Genomic DNA, 26,070 nt, shown 5'->3' on the forward strand with positions numbered 1-26,070 from the left:
TCTCGTCATGTCTTTTTCTTTCACTCTCTCGTTCCCTTTCCTTCTCTCTCTCACACACACAAACACGTGCACATAAAGAGGGCTTCTTTTGAAGCGTGAAACAGCTTGCGGTCAGCTCTGCTTCTCCTCCATGGTTCCATCAAATTGCAGCCTTTAGAGCTTTCAGATACATGATGAAACAAAAACAACCGTGTCGTGTCAGCGCAGGAAAGGAGGAACAGATATCCCAGCCGGATGCAGTGTAAGGCAGCGCCGGTGTCTATCGCGCATCTCTGTGGCGGTTGGAGTGGCAGAACAGATCAGACTTTGGTGTTTAATTGGATGAGTCTAAAAAAGTGGGAGGTCAAGTGTTCGCTATTAATCTGGCAACTCTTTCTTTGGGACATCTGAGTCCTCCTGTTCATTCTTTGGCAGTGAATTAGTGGAGGGAGGTGGCAGGACTCAGTTTTGCAGAACAATTTTGCATGTGTGCTCAGGTCAAATAAAACTGCTGTCAGATCAGGCAGAGACAAGGAATGGAATACACAGAAAGCCTGCAGCTTTCACACACATATGAACTTGAGTGACATCCCATTCTTAATCCATAGTTTTTAATATGATGTAATAATTAATATGAACAGCTTTAAAAAGTCTTTCCACAAGGTGTAAGAGGATGTTTATGGGAATTTTTCACCATTCTTTCAAAAGTGCATTTGTGAGGTCAGACACAATGTTGGATGAGAAGGTCTGGCTTGCAGTCTGATTCATCCCAAAGGTGTTCTGTTGGGGTGAGGTCAGGACTCTGTGCAGGCCAGTCAAGTTCTTCCATACCAAACTCACTCATCCACGTCTCCTTAGACCTTGCTTTGTGCACTGGTGCACACAGTCATGTTGGAACAGGAACCTGAATTCAAGGATTTGGATGTATGAATGAATACTTTTGGCAATATAATGTATCTGAAGATTAATGCTATAAAATGGGGAATCACTTTTACCTTTGTTATTTTAGCAGAGTAGCTGGGTTTCTCTGTTATGGGGAAGAATTCCACCCTAAATGTGCATAAAATCCATGGTGCGCCTCAAAGTTATCGATGATCGAATCAGGAGAGAGTTTACTTATTTTAGGAAAACAATGTGGGGTTTTTGTTTAAAGCAGCAGACAGTTCACCCCCTGCCTCTGCCCAGTACTAAAAATCCCTTATAAATATAAAGTTACTTTCCATCAGTCTGCATCGGGATCAATGTTCCCTCTAATTTTTCATGTGTCTGAGCGAACACACAAACTCCCTGAGCGGTCGCTTGGACCACTGTGAGCAACAGCAGACACGCCAGCATCAAATCCATCCTAGTTACATGGTTGATCAAAATAATCAAATTACAGCATTTATGTTAGACTACTTTTAATTAACTGCTTCAGCCCACTTACAATGAAAATTAAAAAAAAAAATCTTGTTCATGACCTGTGTAGTATGTTAACACTATTGGAAGTAAAAAATAATAATAATAACCTGAGCTCCAATTTTGAAAACACAACTTTCTTTTCTTTTTTTTATATAAAGCTCTGACTTGTATTATGAGTATGAGTCTGTGGTCTGTCCTGCAAAATACAGTATAATGACCAATGTTGGGCAATTAATTATATAGTTACTTCTTCAAAAAAGTAACTGAGTTATGCAAACAAGAAAGTTTTTTGCATATGTTTACCTAAAAATGCAGTTAAGTTGTTTTTTTTTAATAAAAATAAATAAACATTTCAAACTATTTACAGAACAATCAGCTGTTCTGCATCAAATCTGATGTCACACAAATTATTTGTGCCAGTCCAAAAAACAATTTCTGTCCACTATGAGATAAAGGAGAACAACAGCCTGATACCTGCAGGCCTGACAGCAGGAGATGTATCACTGCTGTAACACCTGTAACATTTAGCAGTCGCCTCATTGTTCTGACACAACAAAACTATTGACTATACTACACACTAACTACACAAGATTTGCGCTAAATGTGGCAAATCTCTCACATCTCAAAACATCACCGTCACTCCTAAAACTTCCCCCTTCCTAAACAACTAAATGCCATGTTGCCATCTCATTTGATTGGTCGACATGGTACATTTTTCGACCAATAGGAAAGGGTAGTGGTGGTGGCGAGAGGGAGGCCGGGGGGTTGGTTTTGCTTACAGGGAGAGCGCTTTCCAGCGTTTTCCTTCTAAAACGCCGTTTTTACCGTTTCTTCCCGCAGTAAATATAAACAACAACAGTATTCATGAAGAAAACCAAACATTGCATATTTTTATCATAACTCTGGTTTTAGTGGCCTATCAACACAATTTAAAAACTGGTATAAAGTCCATACCTTTTCTGTCAATTGTTCCGTCTGTCCTGCTCACATCTTCAGTCGTTGTACACGTTGTCATTAATGTGGCTTCACTCCACATCAGCCACGCCGCTTTGCTAAAACACCGGTGTCGGTACATAAGGACGCTGTCATAGCCTGTGAGTCGCATTATTGGCTGGACTATGGGATAAGGTGGCATCGTTCTAATCCCATACGGGAGCAGCCAGTCACTGACTAACACTGCAAAACAGAATTGTTAAAGTTTTCATTTTAATTTCAATTCAGGTTAGATTTGTGTGTGTGTGTGCAACACAGAGTTTCTGTGAGCAGAGACCGTGCCAGCAGTTTAGAGGGAACATTGATCGGGATCCACGTACGCATAAAAATAATAGTGTAACAACAGACAAGCTTATGAAGTGAGTCAGTGGCTCTCATAACTGGGGATTTCTTATCTGTACCTGTCTCACCTGTGCTTTGCAAAGGTGAAATGCTGTCAGATTTGGTATGAATGCTGCTTGCGGGTATAAAAGTACAAAAGAAAAATAGAAAAAGTTAAGTGAAAATGGCAAAAAAACAAAAAAAAACAACCAAAAGTATAAGCACTGAGTGTTTAATGGAGATGGAACGTTAACTGCACAGAGAGAAGAGTTTGTGTGTTGATTGAAATGATGGAAGCGAGGGGAGAAGAATGTTTCATGGTTTCGATGCTGTTTATCTTGGCTGCACGAAACACAAAAAAGGCTGAAAAAAGACACACAAAACTGTATCTGTAAAGGTCTAAGCTTTAAAAAGTGTCAGATATTCACGACAGTCTGTCCGTGACAATAAGAGGAGGGTATCGATAAGGTCTTATTGATACTAATGCCTTCATCAATACTGTTTAAAGATCTGATTCTTTATCAGCTCACTTATTGATTCTTTATACAGTGTGTGTGTGCGTGCGTGTGTGCCAGTGTTTTACTATCTCCCAGTCTGTAAACACACAAAAAGCAAGACGCATGAGTGACTCAAGTTTCCGAAAGCTTTGCTGAGCCTGACATCATTAGTTTGCAGTGTGCAGCTGTCATGAAAACATGCCAGCACTGATAAAAGGAAATGATAAGCTTGGAAGTACTGGTGCCAGTGGATGGGACGATTTGGCACCGGTTCTTGATTCCCTTCCGTTGCCCTAATCTCATTTTTCCCTCGTGTTAAATGATGCCACTGTCTCTATGAACTAAGTGCATTACTACTTCTGCTCATCAGCTATGTGCAGCAGTCTGTCAGCTGCAGACTAACACAGTGAGTCACCACTAATGGCATCTTAACTGCTATAAGAGAAATAGGTTAGCCTTTGTGGTTTGTGTGTCTTTTGGTGGATTCAAAAGTGGATCAAACGTTTGTCCTTTGCAACTCTCGCACCTTTGATGCCAAATGTGGTTAAGTAACCAGGAAACCTCCAGTTTGTTTTGTTGCGGGTAGACAAACAATTTAGTTCACGTAACCGATGAAACACTAGAACTCTTGTGTAAATGTAAATTTGTCTGTTACTGTGTACTTGACACACATGGAGAAATGCCAAACTGCCTTTCGGTGTTCTTGTAACAGTGACAATAAAAAGCTATTCTAGAGTGATGTTTTCTGATGTTAGAGTGAGACAAAAAGCATATTCTACATTCACTGTGTGAACTGAAAAAAAAAAAATCTAATTACCAGGTTGAGAAATATTACAAGAATAAAAAGTTGTTTTTAAACAAAAAAATAAAATAAATCCTGCTGTTAGCCTTTTCCTTTTATTTTTCCTGGTTCCTCATCAAATGCAGCACTAGCATTGCTCACTTGCAGCTTGTTCTTCCCCTGGTATTCATATTTGTTGTTTATCTTTGTTTGCCCTTCAACACACCTCCCTGTGTGTAAATGCTGCCAATTTACAAATTTGCATGTAAGAATTTCTTCTAGATTAACGAGATTGTTTTTATTAAAACAAACTCCTGTCATGGAAGTGTCTGCTTAAAACTCTTAAAGCAGTAGCATGTAGTTTGTCACCCCCCTGTGGTGGCAACAATGAATTGCACAATGTTAACAAACCGAGGTAACCTGCTTCTGCAGACTGAGCGCAGCATTCAGATGATCCTTTATTCTTGGTATCAAATGAAAAAGGCATGAGTTAACAGAGAAGCACTGCAACAGCTAACACCTGAAAGGCTCAGGTTTCTCCACTTCGTCCTACCCTTTAGTGTTCTTTTATGACCAACAACTGAGGCATTTTATTAAAATACCACAGAAACGAGAAAAACTCCTCCTGCACTAAACACAAGGAACATAACTGTGAGAAAACTCAAACAAGTTGAACACTTGTACTGTTCTTTAATGTCAGAATTGTTATTGTACATGGACATCCTAATGGATTTGCACTCCTTTTTACAATAATGTACCACATATAACAGCACCTACATGTTATGTACACACATTACACAAGATTGTATCACAAAGCAGTGTGAAATCAGCAAAAACAAGTGCCTTGTTGACTCAACACACCCAATAGTCCATGAGCGGGCTAAAGTAAAATATCACAGCCATCGGCCCTCCACTAGCTCACAGGCAGCTGCCCCCTGTAATTTTCTAGATTTAAAGCTGAAGTCACAGGTGTGAAAGGGTTGTAAAACAAGAGACGAGTTATTGGCAACAGTCTCCCAGTTACTGTTGGGTCATATGCAAACAAAGATGCAGCCTTTGAAACACTGTTACTGCTCAGAATGCAAAAAATTTGAGAGCCTGTGTTGTATCGAGTTCTCCTGGACGCTGATATGGAAACTGTGCGTAGCGCATTTGTATTATTTGTAACGTTACAACAGGTAACAGCATGGTTAGAAAAAGAAAATGCAGAGATAAAAGACATAAGATGCATCTCACTTTCCCCACCCCGTCACCCCACTTATCTGTGTGGATATGAATGACCTGCTTCGTGATAAAACCCTTGCTTGGACTGTAAAGAGCAACTGAAGAAAAATAAAATGGGATGAATTTCATAAAAGAGAAAATTGTGAAGTGGAAACTGAATTTGCCAGAACCCTGCGTCCACAAGCGTACACACACACGCACGCGCGCACACACACTCTTTGTTGCACAAAAACCAGAGATACTGTAGCAGCTTTCTCAAAGGCGAAGACAAGTACGACACAGTAAGTGGCATTTCTGCTGTCAGATACACAAACACAGCAGCAGAATGAGATGCACACGCTGAAAAGCGTTTTGAGTTGAGCCACGCGGCAGGGAGGGAGTTTGGCCTCCCAAGGAGCCCGGATTCAGTCTGGTTTGGCGAGCACTCAAAAGAGGAGGAAGTATGCCTGAGGAAAGAGGGGAAGATAACCGCAAACTGCAGGCAACAGTCTGGTCCATCTGATCACTGAATGTGAAGCACAAAGGAGCCCGGCCAGAACCCCACCCCCCCAAAAAACAAAACAAAACAAAAAAAACAACAACCACCATCTCAACTGAACATTCTGCACGTCGAGAACTTCAAGTGTAACGTGTGCTTGCCTCGGTATCAGATCGACAGAGGGCTAACAAACAGGAAAGTAAATCTGCTAAAAGGAACAGAACTCTACCACTGAGAGGACGTGTGAGACAACACCAAATTTCCTGCTGAGAAAATGAGTGGGTTAAAGGAGGGGCTAAATATGTACGCTGAGAACAGTTTTTTCTTTATTTGTAGCATTGCGACTAAGGAAGATTTCAGTGGTTGGCCAAGGCGCGAGTCCCCATCGGCTGTCCAGTTGGCCACTGAGGAGCAGACAGAGGAGGGATCAGTGGTGTGGGAAGAGTTCAGAGCATCCGGTTACGTTTATGCGTGGGTGAGTCTGTGATGACATCACTACAGGGGGCAGGGCCTCGTTTACGATTGGTGGTGGAATCTAAATGGAGTGCCATCTCCTCAGCTATGAAGGTGTTGAGGTCCACATCATGAAGCCCGTTCCTACGACGACTGAGAGACTGTGCAGGGTGAGTTGGGGAACCAGGAGGACCAGAACGCACAGAGATGCTGGCCATGGCACCACTAAGGCCTGGAAAAGAAGAGATGGGGAAAAAAGAATAAGACAACTTATATGAATTCGAGCCTTGCAACTTCATAAAGCGTTCAGGTGCTTTGACTAACCATGCAGTGCGATGGCCTCTCTAAAGGGTTGCAGGTCGGTCTCCACTGAGCTGCCAGTCTCCGAAGGTGACGGTCTGCTCGCAGATACCATGGAAACTCTGGGTGGGGCGCGAGCTGTACGAGGAGGTGGAACTTTGCCACACAGGAAGCTAATGAGTTCTTCTCGTCTTATAGTTCTTCTGCGTTTTTTCGCCCATGCAATCACCTCTTTATTCCTGCGCTGATAGCCTAAGTGGATGCCCAGGTCATAGCTCCGCTGGCGGGCCTCCATACTCTCTGATGACATACAAGGATGCCTAATTTCAGTATCTCTGGACACAACAATCGCAACTTGTACATATAAAATGCTATAAAAAGGCTGAACCACATAATGGTTAACCGTATCATTTTACTTGCCTTTATACAGATTAGTGACAGCTGTGGCTGCATTTTGGAAGGGCACCCAGAGGGAGAGTCCTTGCTGTTGACATACTCGATCTGTGAATTACAAAATTATTCTTTAGCGACAAGAACAAAAGGCAGACAAACAAAAAGAAATGAGAGCTAAAAACCAAGTGAACGAACAGAAAATTAAATGAGCAATACATAAATATCTACTCTATAAACAGATGCATAACGTGTAGAAAAGGTCAAATTGCAGCAACGGGTTCGGTTTGTGGTCTGCTGGTATTTTGATTTTTATCTGAGACTTTATATAGTCCCATGGAAAAGTGTTTGTCCCCTCTTTAAAAAAAAAATAAAATAAAAAATGTTAAAACACCTCTCTGACAAAATGAAGTAGGCTTCAAAAGATATCAAAAAGCAACAAATGATGCCATGACTAAGGAAACTCAATAGCCAAGATATCAATGACTATGTTTCTATCAGCCTAAAAGTGGTTTCAAAAGCACTTCTAAAGGTGAATCACAATGAGATCATTATACACAAATGGAGAAAACACAGTGGTGAACCTCGCCAGGAGTGGCCGGCCTACCAATATTACTCCAGGAACGTACACACTCATCCAGGAGGTCACAAAACTACCAAGATCATCATCTAAACAATTTGGCCTAATTTGGTTCAGTTCAGGCCAGAGTTCATAATATAAACAATAAGAAAGAGAGTGGGCAAAATTGACACCCATGGGAGAGTTGAGGGGAAAACCACCACCTTGTGTCACATTTACCAAAAAACATCTTCATGATCCCCAAGACTTCTGAGAAAATGTTCTGTAGACTGATGAGACAATAGCTGAAACCAGCACAGAATGCCATAAAAAGAAGAGCACTGTAACAGTAAAACATGGTTGTGGTACTGTGATGTTCTGGGGCTGCTTTGCTGCTTGAGGTAGATTTTGCTGTAATTGATGGAACGATGAATTTGGTTCTCTACCAGAAAATCCTGAAGGAGAATGGATGGCAATGAGTTAATGCACTGAAGTTCAAAAAATGAGGAAAATCTGTACTCCCAGAAATCAATGGGAGATGCGACAGATGGCTGCTGTCCCATTGTCAAACAGCCAAAACAAGAAAAATATTACTTAATAATGCAGTTCTGACACCTGTGCACATTAAGGTTCATAACTGCTTTAACTGTGTAACTGGAACTTTTCTGCATCTGTGCTACAATGACTAAAGTATACTCCTTTTCTATAATGGGACGCTTTTATACCCTATTTAAGGTGAAGATGATAAACTTTTGTAACAGTTTTTACTGTCTTAACTAATGTTCCACTAACGACTGAAATTGAGGCTATGGTTCTCTTCCTACTTGTACAGATGGGGACTGAAACTAAAAATGTGCTACAAGATGGCCACCGAGTTGCTTCTAAAATGATTTTACTTTTAGTTCGGCAGGGCTGTGGTGCCATGGAGCTAAAGAATAGATACCATTTAATCTTCAAGAAACCATGGACTTTGTCACCTTTTAACATGTATGTGTCTTTGCAAACACTGACTGACGCACACAACAGGAAGTCATGATCCACATATCCATTAATAGCTTTCTGGCTACAATGGAAGACACCCTAAAGACTGAGTCAGCAGACTGGCTGATTGACCTCAGATTTGAGAAACACTGTTTGAGCATTTTCAAATTCAGTATCCACCACAATAAGTCTCAAGGCTAAAACTAAAACTCTCAAAACTATGCATATGCTTAGGATGCTTAAGTAAAATTATGTGAATATCAACAACTTGTGCGATGTTTACCTCCAGTTTTTTTATTTTTAAAAGAAATGCAATGATAGTATTTTCATGACCCAAAAAATAAATGCAGTTTTCCTGACTAGAAACTCTTACATTTTTTCTGCACTGGCTGCTCATAAGTGTATTCATGTACAGGTGTGTTCCTGATTTTAGGACACACGGGGAGGAGGGTCTTGTAAACAGAAGTACCTGACCAAGCAGGATTTCTAGACAGTGGTGGACAAACATCGTAATTGTACTGGTGAAATAGAGCTCCATAAATATTGAGGATAGGACATCAAATAAATCCCATATACTGGTGATCAAGGCAATTCGAGGCAACTAAAGCATTTAACACACAAAAACCCCTGCAGGACAAATCTGAATAACTAAGGGATCACAATTTACAGCGAGTTTCTGGTCCTGATGAGAGGCTGTCAGAGCAAAAAAGACAAAAAATAAAACAAAAAATAAAACAACAACAACAAACAAAAAAAAACAAAAAAAACATATCTGGGCAGGACAAATTTTCAACAAGAACATTTATGGTAATCCTTTCGCCATTTTGTTCTGGTAATGAAAATCATTGCACCCAGAAAGAGGAAACTGAACTGCGTCTTGGTATAAAACGTCTTTTGTGTCGTTAACTTCTGGACGTCCACAACACCGCTATAATAAAAATTTACGACTAAGCGTCAACAAATGTCTTGTTTTCAGTCTACCATCTCCTCCCTGTGTTTCGCCATTTTGACTAGCTGTATAACTGATAACCGGCAGACAAAACACTTTTTGTGTAAGCCATATCGTGTACATAACCGACGAACAACTGTAACAAACCCGTGACGCCCGCACCGGCAAGTTAACCCGTTATTTCGGGGACATTTTAGCGTGTCTTCTTTTCAATCCCTTAAACCAGTGAGACCTCTGACAGCTAAGGCCACCGTGAGCTACATTCAGCCTTGTTGTCCGACGCTCTGACACGGTGACCGGCTGTTAGCGGCTGCTAGCGTTAGCATGTGGTATAGTTAGCTAGCAAAAGGAACAGGGTCACGATAATCAAGACGAGAAGCGACGAAGACTCGATTTTAAACTCTGTTTGAAAGAATACACCTCCCAGTCCAACTGCAAACTACAACGGTGACAAACAACGCCGGTTGTACTTTAGAGAAAAAGCTGTGAATAGTGCCCTTTGTGTCTCTCCGCCCAGCGATAATGTTAGCTCAGGCGGCTAGCTTAGCTTGAATTCCGGCATCTTCTGTACATACCTTTGTAGAGCTGTGCTACCGCCGTGGCTGAGTTCTGAAAGAGGTGCCACAGCTTTTGCTGGCTTTGCTCGGACTCCTCTTCGTTTGGCGCATCCTGTTCCGCCTCAGCTAAGCACTGCCGTTCCCATTTCGAGAACCAGTGCTCGGGGCCGTGCTCTTGGATCTCCGCTTCCCCCTCCTCTTTCCTCTCCTCCATAGCTAACGTTAGGCGTTAGCTAATAGCTTATAAGCTAACCTTCGTGTAAAATACAGGATTTTTAATTTCCCGGCTGTGCTATACTTTTCTGTGCTATACCGGAACAATACGTCAAAGTACACAAAATAAAAGCCAGAACTGCTGTTATAGCCACATTGTAGATATTTAACACCCCACCCGTACACCCAGTGCTAAACACACAAAACTGAGGAACGCAATGACAACACCTCGGAATTTCTGGAGCTTGCCCCTCCCATTATCTCAATGTGCTGAAAATAGATTGGTAGAAACAATTTTATAGGCGGTGCTTGATGCTGAACACGAAGCCTGATTGGACGGTGACAAAAAGACAAATTGTCGGAGAAAAACAATGTTGATCCCACCCAGAAGATTTTCTATAGCCTGTTACAGTGGATTCCGTGCGTTAGGGGGCAGCCCGACCATGGAAATGTCGTACATGTAATCAGTGTGGTCAAAGGTCTAAGGACACCCTGTTTGTGCTCATACTTTTTCTTTGTTTTCGTTTTAAACTCAAGATCAGTATCAGTAGACTGAACAGTAGTCACTGAGACCAAGTAACAATCATGGTACACAAATACTCCTAAATACTCAGACTTTCTCAAACAGTAGCTCACAAAGTGTGACGTCAGAAAACAGTACTTTTCCTAATGCTGCATTATTTATGTTACATTAGCAGAGAAACGCAGACGACGCGAGGAGGAGGACAGGCAGATACAGACTATAAATACACACACCAGGTAATCAGGAAATGGCACACAGGAGGGGACACAGCTGGAACTAATGGACATAACGAGACACAGACCTACAAAGTAAAACAGGAAACACACAGACTGTTTTACAACACAAAACTCGGGGACCCGAACAGAGCACAGAGGGAGACACAGGTAGGGATAATAAACACGACAACCAAACCCAAAGAACTAATACAAAATCAGAATAAACTAGAAAATAATAATAATAAACTCACAGCGCTGGGTCACCGACCCAGGACCATGACAGAATTTGTGCTTGCTGGCATTAATACTGCTGTCGCCTTCATGAATATGAATAATCGTACTGTGTATAAATTACCAGAGGTGGGACCAAGTCATTGTTTTGCAAGTCTCAAGTAAGTCTCAAGTCTTTATCCTCAAGTCTCAAGTCAAGTCTCAAGTAATGTCAGGCAAGTCAGAGTCGAGTCTCAAGTCACTGGTGTAAAAGTCCGAGTAAAGTCACAAGTCTGAAACTTTGAATTTCAAGTCCTTTCGAGTCTTTAAAAAAAAAAACGAAAAAAAGCATGTTGCAGTTATGCTAAATGTAAATATTAGACCATGTAATTTTTTAATCTGTTTTTCTCAACACATGACAAAATAGTGAACTTAGAAAATATACACAAATTGTGAAATTGCACCTCTTTAAAATGCAGCTCAATTAAACCTAGCTCCAAGAATAATTTTCACCGACAGTTCTGAGATAAGCTGCATGTTATTCTTGGATGCGGTTGTAGGACCAGCTTTAAAATCGCATGACAAAAATATCATACATAAATAAATGATTTTTTTTTTTTAAATATCATTTTTTTTTAAAACTGCATCACCAACATAGCCTGGAAAACATTTGCTAGTTAGATGAAGTCAGCTATCTCATCGTAGCATATTTATATGCATATTTATATGCATATTTATAATCATACGGTTCTTGGAGTGAGTGCACACACTCATGAAGTTTAGTAACTTCCGGTCACTGCAACAAGCCCAGGTACAGTTTACCGACGGATGGGTGCAGGACCTTGAAATGCACCGTGTAGAACGAAAGACCATCGTACGTATCATAAGTTTACCAGTCTCACAAATCGTCGTCATAAATACACATTCCTTAACCGTTTATTAATAGGACCTTTGAGCTCAACGGTAATTAATTAGTAGTGGAAATAATTTCTGGTAGCATCACAGAAATGTAGCAGTGACAATAATACTGTATGCTGTAATCGTACTGGACAATTAGTGATACAAAAAACCTGTTTTATCCTGTGAATAAAAGTATATGTTTTTGTCAATGTACCATAATAACAGAAGCGAAACGCAATATTGTGTCAGGACAATTCACTATTTATGCACAATAAATAAAGGAGCATAGCGCGACCATTTCTGTTCAGCGCCAGACTTGCTTGTAACCTATATCACCAATTATGTTATGAAAATGACGCATTAACTACAGCAGCAGACTGACCTTTGTGTAAATGCTTGGAGCAGACTAACCTGTGAGCTGGAGTGTTCTGGGACGTTATATTTGATCTTTGAATGGCTGCAATCCAGTCCACCCGTCGCGTCTTTGTTACTTCGGAAACATGGCTCGAACAATTTCTCTTCAACGACGTAATCCGATAACAACCGATCTCTTTACCCGTCGGCTTCCCGTGGCTGTCATGCGACCGGCTATTGCAGTTAATAATACAACAGCTTCTTGACATTTTTGTGTTTCTTTTTATCGCTGTGTGTGCGTGCGCTAGTACCGCTTGCCACGAGTTCCCAGAATCCTTTGCGGTTCTACCCGTGAATGACGTCACATTTTCAATCTCTATATAATATGCATGTTAAATTTTATATTTGGGGTAAAATATCAAGTCTTTTCAAGTAAACCGGTTCAAGTCCAATTCAAGTCCCAAGTCATTGGTGTAAAAGTCCAAGTCAAGTCACAAGTCTTACAACATTTTTTCAAGTCAAGTCTAAAGTCATAAAATTAATGACTCGAGTCTGACTCGAGTCCAAGTCATGTGACTCGAGTCCACACCTCTGTAAATTACCTGTATAAATAAACATGTATTAACGTATAGGTATGGTAGAATGGCTGACATCTGCAATACTTTCATAGGGGTAATCAGCATTATACTATACGCATATCACCAGCTGCCATCAAATTACTTGCATAGATTGTAATGCTCATGGGTGGAATTACTGCTGTGCTTGTGATTTTGAATGGGAGAGTTCAGTGCCACATGATCACAGTAAGCCACAACTCTTTAAGGATTGAGAGAGTCCAAAGTTCCGATGGGTAATAAGAGATATCTTTTGGTTACATTTTCACTCACCTGTATCTCCTTCAGCCTGCACAGGTCTCTGTGCCAGACTGCTTCTCTCTTTTGAACCCAGCTTCCAGACTCTCTTTTCCTCTCTTTCTGCTAGCAACTCCATTCTTTGAACATGACTAAGGGGGAGAATAGTATCCGTGTTGATGACTACTTTCAGGACCGGGGTCCAACTGTCACATTCAGCAACCTCCTCTACTGTGTTCAAGAAACAAAGTTCTGCCGCAAGATAGGGCCCGAAAAGATCATCCTCCATGATGTGAGGTAGGACATGCTGGTTACCCGGGAGAATGTGAATGTATCTACATATACTTTTATGTGATATAACAGCTTTATTACTGTGTGGTGACCGATAACATGCTGGAACTATAGCATGTGACAGTCAACGTTTTTACGCTGGTCTCATAGAAATACTCTATGCACTTTCCACGTTGTTCTTTTTGAGCTTATACGTTGTTCTGTTGTTAATCAGGAAAAGAGTCAAAGATGTTCTGGCAGGTTAAAAACCTGAGCCAGACTGGATTCACTCTCATTACACCTAAATATATGAGTGACAAATTCAAAAAAACAAAAAACAAAACTATAGGTGGTTTCTTTTATGCTCCTTGACTTGGATCCACTTGAGTTCATATTTATTAAGCAGTGTCACTGAATGGCTTGATGATCATGAAAATATCAATAAAATATGGCAGTTGCAATCACCAGATCCCAACTACCTAAACGCCTATGGTAGACTTTGGGTCACATTGGTCAGTATCTTTGAAAAGAATGGGGTTTACCCCTCAAGTAGATTTCTAGAGACCTAATGTGCCATGACTAAGGAATACTGAGGTGCAGTGAGTCTGTTCTAGTGACGTGTTTTGGTCTATCACCTTGCTAAGTCACTTTGTGTTGATTTTTCCTTTAATTCTTTAATGTGTACAGGTCAATCAGGCAATAAAAGTGTAAATAACATTAGTTTTCAGTTGTAGCTCTACTTTTTCAATATGCTGTAACTTAGAATGCTAAAAGTACACATGTATGTGTTTGGCCGTAGCGTTTTATTTTCATAGCATTGTCATCTTCTTTTATTTTCTGCATTTTGCAGAAAGCATTGAAAGAAATGAACAGTATAACCTCCAATGCTTGAGTAGAAAGAATGTATCTTGTGGATTATGTATTAAGGATCACTAAAGCATTGCATGACTTGCTGCAGTGGGATCATAAGACCGGGGATGAATGCCATCATGGGTGCCACAGGAAGCGGTAAAACATCGTAAGACATTTCCCTGCAAATACATAGTCAGTAGTTTATAAGCATGAACAGGCCACCCAATGATGTGTTTTGTTTTTTTTATCCTGATCGCAGACTCCTGGATGTACTTGCAGGGAGGAAAAATCCAGCTGGACTGCGTCAGGGTAATGTATTGGTGAACGGCAAAGTCGTCACGTCTGACCTGAGGCTCAGCTCTGCCTACGTGGTTCAGGTACACAGATGCAAACAGATGCATATTTTTTAACATCACACACTGGTGAGTGGTTTATCTACGTCGCCCTTTTGGTTCCAGGATGATATTCTGATGGGGACTCTGAGCGTGAGAGAGAACCTGCTTTTCAGTGCCAACTTGCGTCTGAACCCTAAGGATCACTCCACAGCAGATAAACACCAGCAAGTAAACACCATCATAGAAGACTTGGGCCTTACAGACTGTGCTGACACTAAGGTACAGAGCACCATGCACAAACTACTTTTTTTAAACTGTAGAGGAAATATCAAAAAATCTTACAGTATTTTATGCAAAATAACTTATCATTAGTGCTTTTTAAATCCTATTACTATGAGACCACAGTACCAACTAAACTGTATATAATCGCTACAAAAATACATTGAAGTTTGGTGTTTTGGTGTAACTTACATACAAGAAAAGTTACTCTCCCATTTTATTTTGAAAAATCAAACTTTATAACAGAAGTATCACTCTAGTTTGTCCTTTTTGCACATTTTAGATGCAAAGCAAGTTTTGCGTGTGTGTATTCAGATAGGTACGGAGTTTCTGCGTGGTGTATCAGGAGGGGAGAGGAAGCGGTGCAGCATTGGGATGGAGCTCATCACGTCTCCCTCTCTGCTGTTTCTGGATGAGCCGACCACTGGCTTGGATTCTAACACTGCAAACTGCATCATCGGTCTACTACACAAGTACAGCGCAGCTACTTAACTATCACTCATTACACACATACACAAAAGACACAAATAACACAAAACCGAAGCACGCTGTATAAAATTAGGTAGAGTCAAACAGCAGCGTGCTGTTCATTGCTATCTTTAGTTCACATTTACACTATGCTGGTGTTTCTGGTGTAAATGATCTCTTTATGTCACCATCTACTGCCGTCTGTGTAATAAAAATGTCCAAAAATGTATGAAGGTTGTCCAGAAGAGGCAAGACTGTGATCTTCTCCATCCACCAACCCCGATACTCCATCTTCAAACAGTTTGACCACCTCACACTGATGCATAAAGGGGAGGTGGTGTATGCAGGAGCAGCAGACCATGCCCTGATGTACTTCACAGACCTTGGTATGTAATGCATGAGTTTGTATATTTACTGTAAAAGTTGGAAGACTCTGACTGAGAATCCTATAAAAAATGATGAGCAGTTGAATACCAAAGGGAAATATACAGTATATGAGCTGCTGAATGAGGTCAGAAGTCAGGGCATGACTTAAGTCCTGTTTTATATTTATATGTTCATACTTTGTTCTACAGTGTGAAAATGATCTGAGATTATTTAGATAATCCAGCCCTGAACTGGGTTCTTGGATTCATGAATGGATGTAGCACTTCCTCAAATCCAGATTTTGTATGCTTTTAAAGTTGAATGAGGTTTTATCAGTATGTCTGTGTGTGCTTTGCACAGGCTATCAGATTGAGTCTTTCAACAATCCAGCTGACTTCTTCATGGACATCACAAATGGAGAAACAAAATCAACAGTACAATGGGACATGGCAGGTAAGTAATAATTCACAGTTAAAAAAAATGTTCTCCTACTTCGCTTCTCCAACCACCAACTACTTTTTGCTGAGAGACACACACAAAGACAACCTTCTAAAATAGACAAATCACTCTTTGTAACACCAGTTAAATATCCAAGCATGGTTTGGTGCTTCGTGAGTAAGAAAAAAAAATCAATGTTGGATAAAGTTATTGGTGAAGTTACAGTTTTAGACATGTCGGTCACAGATTGCTCCAACAGCATTTCAAAAACTATATTCTACAATGTTTTTGCTTCATAACACAACCTGCCGCATACTGGGCGGCTATAAAAGCCTCACTTATTACAAACCAAGCTCATGTTTGTGCAGCATGTTTGAACTTTGAGTTGGGAGGCAGCTAGGTTTACTTAACGTGACGTAAAGGAAGGTTTGTGTTACGTAACTAAGCACTTCTGGAGTAATTGCTCAGTTTTACATCTCCAAACCCATCTCACTTAGATTTCTTGGGTGGCTGTTATAAATCCATGTTTTTATTATGCTGTCCTTAACTTGACACCGTGATTTCCTCTCTCACCCAAGAGAATTGCAAAAACCCCTTAGCAATAAAGTATCAGCAGTCCCAGCTGTACCAGAATATGATGGAGGAGCTGGACCATGTGAACCAGAGCATTGTTGACGGGGTCACAGGTGAAGACAAGCCGACCAACTACGCCACCTCTTTCTTCTATCAGGTGAGCAAATCGTCAGTTGCAGAGAACATTTTTTAATTTTAAAATGATAGATTATTTTCTGGTTGTTGGAAATCTCAGGTCTCATTAGTTTAATGATTAACAGAAGCAGACGTGAGTTTATTAGGTTATGTCACAGAGTTTACGAGCCAGCTGTTATCTCAGTGTGCTTGGCTGTGTGCTGATCCGACTCAGTTTTACTGTCTACTCATAAAAAATGTTGATAATTATCCTCTTTGTGTCTGTGTGTGTGGTGCATCTGTGTGTGCGTGAGCTAGATGCGTGTGGTGTGTGGCAGGACAGTGTTGAACACTCTGAGGAACCCTCAGACCTCCTACGCCCAACTGGCTCTCAACATCTTCTTTGCCATTCTTGTGGGACTCATTTATTACCAAATGCCCCTGACACTGCCCGAGGCTTTACAGAACAGGTACACAACAGTGTGCTTTGTTTAATTCAGGGTATCTGCTCCATTTTCACCTCTGTATTCCACATAATATAATTTAAAATGTTTTTAACCGTATATTGTTGTAGGGAATTATTGCAGGGCCGCTACTGTGAAGGCCACTTGGTTCCAGATAGTCAAATAGTATTTGCCTACCTCCTGATTTTCATATTTATTTGCATATTTGTCGCACTTATGTTTCCGATCGTCAAACAAATTTTAATGTTAGATGAAGATAACCCGAGTAAACACAAAATGCAGTTTTCAAATGATGATTTTATTTATTAAGGGAATAATCTATCGAAACCTACATGGCCCTGTGTGAAACAGTGATTCCCCCCTAAAACTAATAACTGGTTGTGCCACCCTTGGCAGCAAGACATGCAATCAAGCATTTGCGATAACTTCTAATGGGTTTTTTTTACAGTGCTATGAAGAAATTTTGGCCCACTCTTCTGCACAGAATTGTTTTAATTCAGCCACGTTGGAGCACTTTACACCGTGAGTTGTTTGAGGTTTATGGTCATGCCAAAGCATATCAATCTGATTTAAGTCCAGACTTTGACTAGACCACGCCAAAACCTTTTTTTGGCCATTCAGAGGTGGATTTTGTGGTGTGTTCTTAGTCATTGTCCTTCTGTATAACTCAAGTGTGCTCGTGAGATTCGGGGCATGAACTGATGGTGACACATTCTCCTTCAGGATGTTTCTGGTAGAGAGCAGAATTCATGTTTCCATCAATTACAGCAAGCTGCCCTGAAACAGAAAAACAGCCCCAGACCGTCACACTACCACCACCATGTTTGACTGTCAGTATAATGTTCTTGTCATGAAATACTGGGTCACTTTTATGCAGATGCAACTGGACTCAAACCTTCCAAAGAGTTCAGCGTTTGTCTCATCAATCCAGAGTATTTTTGTGGTTAGGGTTTTGTGGATAATCAAGATGTTTTTTGGTAAATGTGACACAAGCATTTATGTTCTTTGTGGTCGCTGTTTTTTTCCACTTGACTCCCCCATGGATGCCATTTTTTTCCCCAGTCTCTTTCTTATTGAATCATGAAGACTGAGCTTAACTGAGACAAGTGAGACCTGCAGTTTTTTTGGATGTTCTGAGGGGCAAATCATTTTCACACAGTGTCAGGGAGGTTTAGATAGTTTATTTCCCTCTTAATAAATGAAATCCTGAATAAATGAATGAGATCGCGAATACAAGCGGCGGAAATGGGCTTCCTCCGAAGGGTGGCTGGCCTCTCTCTTAGAGATAGGGTGAGAAGTTCGGCCATTCAGAAGAGGCTCAGAATAGAGCCGCTGCTCCTCCACATCGAAAGGAGCCAGCTGAGGTGGTTCGGGCATCTAACAAGGATGCCTCCTGGGTGAGGTGTTCCGGGCATGTCCCACCGGGAGGAGGCCCCAGGGCAGGGTATCTCTCGGCTGGCCTGGGAACGCCTTGGTGTTCCCCCAGATATACTGGAGGAGGTGGCTGGGAAGAGGGAGGTCTGGGCTTCTCTGCTTGGGCTGCTGTCCTGGCGACCTGGCCCCGGATAAGCGGAAGAAAATGGATGGATGGCTAAATGAAATCCTGCATTTTACATTTACTCTGCTTATATTTGTCTAATGTTAACATTTGTTTGATGACACATGTAGGTGTGACAAATAATTTTCACAGTAATGTATCATGGCTGACATGTTCTTAACTTTTTAAACCATTGTCTCTTTTGTCTTTTAATGGCAGGAGTGGAGCGTTCTTCTTCCTTATCATCAACATGGTGTTTGGGAATCTTTCTGCTGTTGAACTCTTTATAAATGAAAGGGCGATCTTCATGTGAGTGAGACATTAAGCTTATGTGTGCCCTTTAGAAGTGTGACTTGTGCTATTCTGTATTTTTCTTCAGTCAAAGCCAAAGCTGCTATATTCTTAAATCCACCATAGTTACAGAGATGATAAATCATAAAAACAAGGCATGTAGTTTTGTTTTCATAGAGGTTACACGACATTCCAAAAACAACTGGACATTGCGATTTTTATTCATTATTACTCAAGTCAGAGAAAATAGTTCATTTGTTATACAGTGTTTTCAGCTGTGGTTCACTACACATGTCTAACTATTGCACAGGGACCCCTTAAAAGAAAGAGCCTTTTACAAGAACCCAATCAGATTCCTACAACCAATAAAGCACTCTTGTGTCAGTCCAAAAGGGTCGCTGGCACCATATGTACTCTAAAACTTCTCGACATATAATTCAGACCAGTTGTATAGCAATAAACAGAAACATACTTTGGGAAAGTTGGGTGATCCCTGCAGTTGTCTGGTAAATGCAGGGGACACCAGGAAAATGCAACAGTACTCTGAAAAGACAGAAGGGACTAGAGCAAAGGGTCTTTAATTTTTCCAGCAGAGCCAGTCATGCTCTGTTGGCTATATTTCATTTACAGTAATGCATTCACAAAGGACTACAAATAAATCCGGAGCTCTAACCCTACCTAACTCTAACATTGACCCTGAAACTGAGTCTTAGCCCTCAGACAGGCTTTTAAAGAGGTGTGAAATAAAACAAGCTGGCCTCTCACTGATTGTAATGGAGAAAACTCTCACAAGAATAGCTGTACAAGTAAACAGAATAATTTTGTTTATGTGTTTTTCCATCTTAAAGGTGACAAATGATTTCTATCACTTGCTCATATCGTTGGGAAGAGCCACTGGTGAGAAAGGTGTTACCCACCATCTGCCTGCAACACACACATTTAATTAGTGTGTCTGTTTTGTAGTCCTTAGGCTTTATGACTGCCTGCATGAGACATATTTTTTGGACATTTGTAAATTGTAACTACCGGTATGACAAAGTAATCTGGGTTATGCTCTCTCTGCGAGGACTCTGGACTAGAGCCCCGTTAAGAGAGGCAACATAACCTCATTAATACTCATCAGCTAATTCATCTTGGCTGCTGTTCGCAAGAAAACCAAACTCACATGGCAGTCATCTCAGGGGCTGGAAAAAAACAGCCAAAATGCCAAAACTGCAGTTCCTCTAGCTGCCACTTGGGGCTCTTTTCAAAAGCAAGTCAATCCCTGTAGATGTTAAAATAGACTTCACAGCAGTAATTAACATGTTTATAGTCTTGTGAAAATTAAAAAAAAATGTTTTCGAGTTTATAGATAATTGATCTCCTCGTGATATCTGTACTGGGAGTAATTGTTTTGTATAACTCACCCATTTAAATTGCACTGAGGCTTAAAGTTTGTTTTATTAAAAGCATAGCTTGTCAAATCCATTTACTGTAAAAGTTGCACCCAGCTAAAAGCATAGCTGGGTGCAAGTGATAGGTGGCTGCCAGCACAGCCTGTTGTTGTCGATAGCTAACTGGACTTATAGCCAGGATGTCCTGACCAAGTGTGTGGTGTTGCTGCCTTTTAAAGCATTTTTTTTTTTTTAAATTCAATCATCAATGAATTAGCGTGAGCTTAATTTTAGAAGAGGTGCATGCTTATGAGTTGCATCACACTTTGATATAAAATATAGCTAAAAAAAGTCTGTTTTTCAAATTGTCAGTGAATCTAACCCTTTTCACCCTCTCACATTGTTTTTGAGTTTGTTTTTTTCCCTGTTAATGTTTGTTGCAGTCATGAGAACTCTAGCGGCTATTACCGTACCTCCGTCTACTTCCTGTCCAAGATCTTTGCTGATCTCATCCCCAATCGCATGATTCCCATCATTGTGTTTTCAGCAATTGCCTACTACATGATGGGTAACATCATCCTTGCATGCAAGCAGACATACACATACAAAACACACATTGCATCGTATCATGAAAGATGTTCTGATACAGTCAGTTAGTACAGAGAGGAGCTGCTGGTGTTTCATTCACATCCATGAAATGTCTTATTTAGGGCTAACTCCAAATCCACAGTGGTTTTGCAGTATGAGTGAGAGTTTGGATGCAGTAAATTAGTGAATAAGGAAACAGCCCAGTTACTTCTGCACAGGCTGAGCCTCATCTCAAGGGTGTTCCAGGTTTGATGAATAAAATCTGGATCCCCATAATCTACTTCCTAATTAATTGAGCCGCTGTTGATTAATTTTCATTTGGAAGCTTCCATTTGATCTCACTGCCACTGTGCCAGGAGCAGCCCGCTCAATAATTTCCTGTCTTCCTGTGTGCACGTGTCCACCATTCCTTCAGGGTTGAAGCCTGCCTTTGAGACGTTCCTCTGTTTCGCTCTGACCATGTCTCTGGTCAGTCTGGCAGGAGTTGGTCTGGCCTTCCTCGTCTCAGCGAGCGTTTCTACATTTGCGATGGCAAACATCCTCATTGCTTTGCCCTTCGTCTTCATGATGGTGAGATGCTAAGACTCATATATGACATGTACAAGAGAGGAATAGGCACTTAAGAGTTTCATTCCCTCTTTATGTTTTAGGTCTTTGGTGGTTTTCTCGTCAACCTCAACGCCATGCTGAGCTGGCTCTCTTGGGTGAAATGGATCAGTATCTTCAAATATGGATTGGATGTAAGACACGGAAAGCAAGGGAGGAGGATTTGTGTGTGAGAATGAGACCACTGGGGCTGAATGTGCCTTTATGTGAAGTGAGGAGGTTGTTCAGCCTGATCTCTTTGTCTCTCTTTCTTAGGCTCTATACATTAACGAGCTGAAAGGACTGTTTTTGTACAGCAACAACACAGCGTGAGTGAAATAACGTAGCTACTGTTTAAAACTTATGCACACACTTGCACACACAGATTAAATGTGTCTTTGTGTCTTGTGCTTCAGCATCTCAGGGGAATATTTCCTGGAACAGCAAGGTATCGACTACTCCGTGTGGGGCTTCTGGAGGAACGTGGTGGCCTTGCTGGGAATCATATTTGTCTGCATGTGCCTGGCCTACGTCCAGTTGCGACGAATCAACCGCTGGAAATGATGCCCATTCATGTGTCCATAAGCAGCAAAGTATATTTCTTAGTAATTTAACAACAACAAAAAAAAAGCAACACTGGAGAGTTTTGTGTTCCACCAGACTGAGCTTTCTTTTACTATTATTTATTATTTCAGATCAATTTATACTGTAAAACATTACATTTAAAATCTTTTACTCACTTAAGCTCTAAAGTAGGGATGTCAGACTCATTTTACATCCCGGGTCACATGCTGCCCACATTGATGTTAAGTGGACCACACTAGTGAAATTCCTCTTTCTGTCATTGTAAAGACGTCTAACTGTCCATTTAAAGTCCCTTGGAATATCATAGAAGAAAAACAAGTGAAATTTCAATAGTATCTCAAAGTTTTTTGCATGATAAAGAAATGTTGTCAGAGTAGATGGAAGAAACCTGTCAGCACAAATAAAAAAAAAAAATGTGTTAAATTAAAGAAAAATTTGGTTTAGCTCATTGCTCAGACTCTCCTGTAATTACAAAACTGAAAGTTTTTGTTAATTCTCAGAAAATATCCTATTTGTTTATTTTTTTTACATTATAAAAAATGATATTTCTAAAGAGACAATGAAAAACATTCATTTTTTCTGTCATTTAATTCCAGGATGTTCTGTTCATCTGGACTTTGAGTTTTCAGTGGGAGAAACATGTCATTTCTTAAGAAGTCACTTGGATGAGTGAGGAAATATTTCTCCCACTGGAAACATAACCTCCAGATAAACAACTTTCTGGGATTTGCTTACCTTGATGATTGAGCTTGCATCAAGACTTTCATTTAATTGTTATATCTTATGTAATGACTTCAGTGTAAAAGTCCAAAATTACGCCCTCCTTTATGGGCTCAAATTGTGGTCATAAATATTTTGTACTTGTAAATCAGGATTTGTATGTGTAAAAAGAGTGTGTGTGTGTGTGTGTGTGTGTGTGTGTGTGTGTGTGTGTGTGTGTGTGTGTGTGTGTGCGTAAAAAGATTTGTATGTGGACTTAGCCAAAAAAAACTGTGTCAAACTCTACAAGTTACAAGTACGAATTTTGACCCGATTTTTCTTCCTTTCATCTGATTGGTCAATGTCATGTCAATCACAAATGTAACTATCCAATCAGAGAACAGATGGGTTTGGCTGTTGGAGGGGGTGCTTTTTTGAACTGCAGGTCCTTGAAGGGTAATACAGTTTGAAGCTGGAGGATCTCTATAAAAATTTCTAATAGCAGCTAGGTCCCCTAACTTTCAGTAGCTGTTGAAAGGATAAAGTTGTGGTATATCAGTGGTTAGAAATACCATTATTACTTTAGGATTAGTTTAACACAAAGTCCGGGCTGACCCGGGAACATTGCTGTGAGTCGCAGTGCTCAGCATAAAGGTACTTTCTCATCGGACGTAGGATGTGCTGCTAATGCTAACTAAAAGCAAAGGATCCAGAATTTGTTGCGCTGGCTGCTGAGCTCTGTATGTATGCTATGCCACATGTATGCTAATTCATAACAAAGAAAGCTTTGTAACTATCTCCACTAGTGAAGACTGTAATTTCCAAAACACTGCAAACAAATCTTTTTTTACAGACACACAAATTCTTTTTACACATAAATCCTGATTTACAATTACAAAATATTTATGACCTCAATTTGAGCCCATACTCCTTCAACTCCTCAACCGTCCTGTGGACTGGAGTCGAGTCTTTGCCCAGCCAATGCTGGCCCTTGGCCTTATGATTAAGGGCCCTGCTCTATAGCATTAACCATCACACGTGTTGTAACATTTGACTCCCAGGTGGATAAGCTGATATACTATGCGCACTTGGTGTGTGCACGAGGAAATGTCTGACAACTGCCAAGCCAAGACCTTAAATCCGTAGAAAGCTACTTAGCGCTTTCTTAGACAGTGTTGGTTACAAAAACAAAAGTACAAATGATTTGTCTTTAAAAAGTTTTAAAAGTTTCCCTGTTTTTAACTTATTAATTTCTTTTTTTTTTAATTGACTGCAAGTCTTACAAAACGTGATACTGATCAAATGACGGTAATGGTGCAAACTGCTTAGCTGTGAAATTTAAAGTGAGGGCACAGAAGACTAAGGAAAAGCATTAAAAATCAAAGTAAACGCTGACTTTCCCTTTAATTACACTTCATCGGTTACTCTTCTGACATTGCATAACTGCGGATAAAGTGTCATCTTGTGCGAGATCTTTATCTTTATCTATCTTTATTAGAGACGATCCTGTGACGTGCAAATCCTCCTGAGGCTCGTGCATCACTATAGATTACACATTGCAGCAGCTGTGTTGCTCTGTGCACTGCACCTCACAGCGCATGCTCGGGCAGTCAGTGAACAGTTGTGTCTTCTCGTCCTTGCACATTTGCACCTTGTTAGAAAGCCATGTGTCAATGAAAATATATTTTCCACAAAATATTTCAGTGGATCTTAACACCCAAGGCTCAAAAACACAAAATAAAAATAAATATTTTTTTCTTCTGCATACAGCCCTTGTAGTTGTAATCCAATAGTATAAAGAGATAGCCACGACACCATCATGCTGAATGACATCACATCACATTTTTTATCCTGGAAATATGTATGGGGGAAATTTGACATTTACCATGACAACGCGCATTTAATCCCGGGCGCTCGCTCATTTCCAGTCACCTTCAGAAACTTTTCACGCTGCTCGCGCTCCGACTCAGCCTGTTCCCCGCCGTCATTGGTGCGTTTTCCAGCCCACGTAGCCACTCTGTACATTTGAGCATCACGCGCTCATCCACGCCGTAGTTCTCCTCTTCCTCGTACTCCACGTCGTCGTACTTGTGCCGCTCATTCAAAAGGGAGATTTTCAGAATTGAGTTTATGTCTCCGAGCTCAGCGTCAGTGCTGTTTTTAGCGGGGACTCTGCCGCTGTGAGAGCCGTTTCTCTGCCTTTTGGGCACGTTTTCCCTCCTGCGTCGGGACTCCGTGGCTCCTCCGGGAGCCAAGGTGGATCCACTCGCGGGATTTCTGGCGACTGAACGTTGCCGGTGTTTCTCGCTGTTTCTCCGCTGCAGCAGGAGGACAGCCTCGGGTGTGAGAGTCAGAGTGAAACGGACCTCCTGCTGATCCTTGGTTCTCACAGGCTTCACCTGTGAGTCACTCTTTACAGAAGTGTGACCAGAGTGTTTGTGCTGCTGTCTTTTAGACAGACTCTCTGAGCTGGTGACAGGAGATCTGCCTTTCTGGGATGAAGGCAGCGAGCCTTCCCTTCTGTTTGCCCCTGACACTCCTTTAATTGTTGGCAGATTACTCCTGGGCTGACTCTTCTTCCCCAGCTGTTTCAAGTTCAAAGCCAGCCTCTCCTTCACTGAGCCGCCTTTGTCTTCTTTCAAAGCTTTGGTCACAGCAGATACAGATGAAGTGTTGTTGGTGGGTCTCTCCTTCCCAGCGAGTCCTGACACAGAGCGCGTGATGGACACTGGCGGTATGAAGGGCATTTTGGCAGCGCACAGCATCAAGTAGGAGAGGAGTTCACTTTTGCTTGTGAAGTGTCGAAAGAAAAAAGAATGGACTAGGGAGGAAAGTGATTTCCTGACCGAGTTGAGATACTCTGATGCATCTTCAGCCATGCAAGGGTCAGCTGGCTGCAAGTGCGTCACTGCCTCGCGGATCCACCAGTGCTCCTCTACACAGGAATAACATTTCCTGATGCCTTATACCTGAGCTGTGAGTGGGAGGTTGTTGGCATGCTTTAAAAAAAAAAAAAAAAAAGAAAAGGGCTTGTATAATGCTCATTACCCTGAGGCTCAAACATCTAAAATAAACCTACACCTCTAATCCTCTAGAGTGATTAGTGAGAGCACGTTTACTATGC

At 41.0% G+C, this 26,070-nt stretch overlaps 3 protein-coding genes across 4 annotated transcripts; 1 reads left to right on the top strand and 2 right to left on the bottom strand.

Annotated features, from left to right (window-relative positions):
• Positions 1-5,034: 5,034 nt before the first annotated feature.
• Positions 5,035-10,303, bottom strand: hapstr1b (HUWE1 associated protein modifying stress responses b). Its single transcript, XM_085409431.1, has 4 exons — positions 9,882-10,303; positions 6,848-6,928; positions 6,452-6,727; positions 5,035-6,359 (listed from the first exon to the last, which is right to left on the bottom strand). Exons 1-4 carry the CDS (start codon positions 10,075-10,077, stop codon positions 6,121-6,123), a joined length of 792 nt encoding a protein of 263 aa, XP_085265557.1. The 5' UTR covers positions 10,078-10,303; the 3' UTR covers positions 5,035-6,120.
• A 442-nt stretch (positions 10,304-10,745) lies between these two features.
• Positions 10,746-22,639, top strand: abcg2b (ATP-binding cassette, sub-family G (WHITE), member 2b). Of its 2 annotated transcripts, XM_085409433.1 has the most exons (16): positions 10,746-10,982; positions 13,260-13,426; positions 14,358-14,417; positions 14,511-14,628; positions 14,710-14,865; positions 15,181-15,338; positions 15,568-15,719; positions 16,060-16,152; positions 16,716-16,867; positions 17,143-17,294; positions 19,045-19,134; positions 20,933-21,057; positions 21,493-21,647; positions 21,728-21,817; positions 21,939-21,991; positions 22,079-22,639. In XM_085409433.1, the coding sequence occupies exons 1-16, from the start codon at positions 10,746-10,748 to the stop codon at positions 22,224-22,226; spliced, it is 2,106 nt and encodes a 701-aa protein (XP_085265559.1). In that variant the 3' UTR covers positions 22,227-22,639. The 2 variants fall into 2 exon arrangements, with proteins under 2 accessions (XP_085265559.1, XP_085265560.1); XM_085409434.1 differs by lacking the exon at positions 10,746-10,982 and having other exon boundaries at positions 13,182-13,426.
• Positions 22,640-24,606: 1,967 nt separating this feature from the next.
• On the bottom strand, positions 24,607-26,014 carry LOC146667756 (uncharacterized). The gene has a single exon (XM_085408517.1). The coding sequence runs from the start codon at positions 25,823-25,825 to the stop codon at positions 24,881-24,883; it is 945 nt and encodes a 314-aa protein (XP_085264643.1). The 5' UTR covers positions 25,826-26,014; the 3' UTR covers positions 24,607-24,880.
• Positions 26,015-26,070: the final 56 nt, after the last annotated feature.

The sequence above is a fragment of the Rhamphochromis longiceps genome, linkage group LG6 (assembly GCF_057381845.1).
Source record: "Rhamphochromis longiceps isolate RC_006_pf linkage group LG6, R_longiceps_female_GT1.1, whole genome shotgun sequence".
NCBI classification, from domain to species: Eukaryota; Metazoa; Chordata; class Actinopteri; order Cichliformes; family Cichlidae; genus Rhamphochromis; species Rhamphochromis longiceps.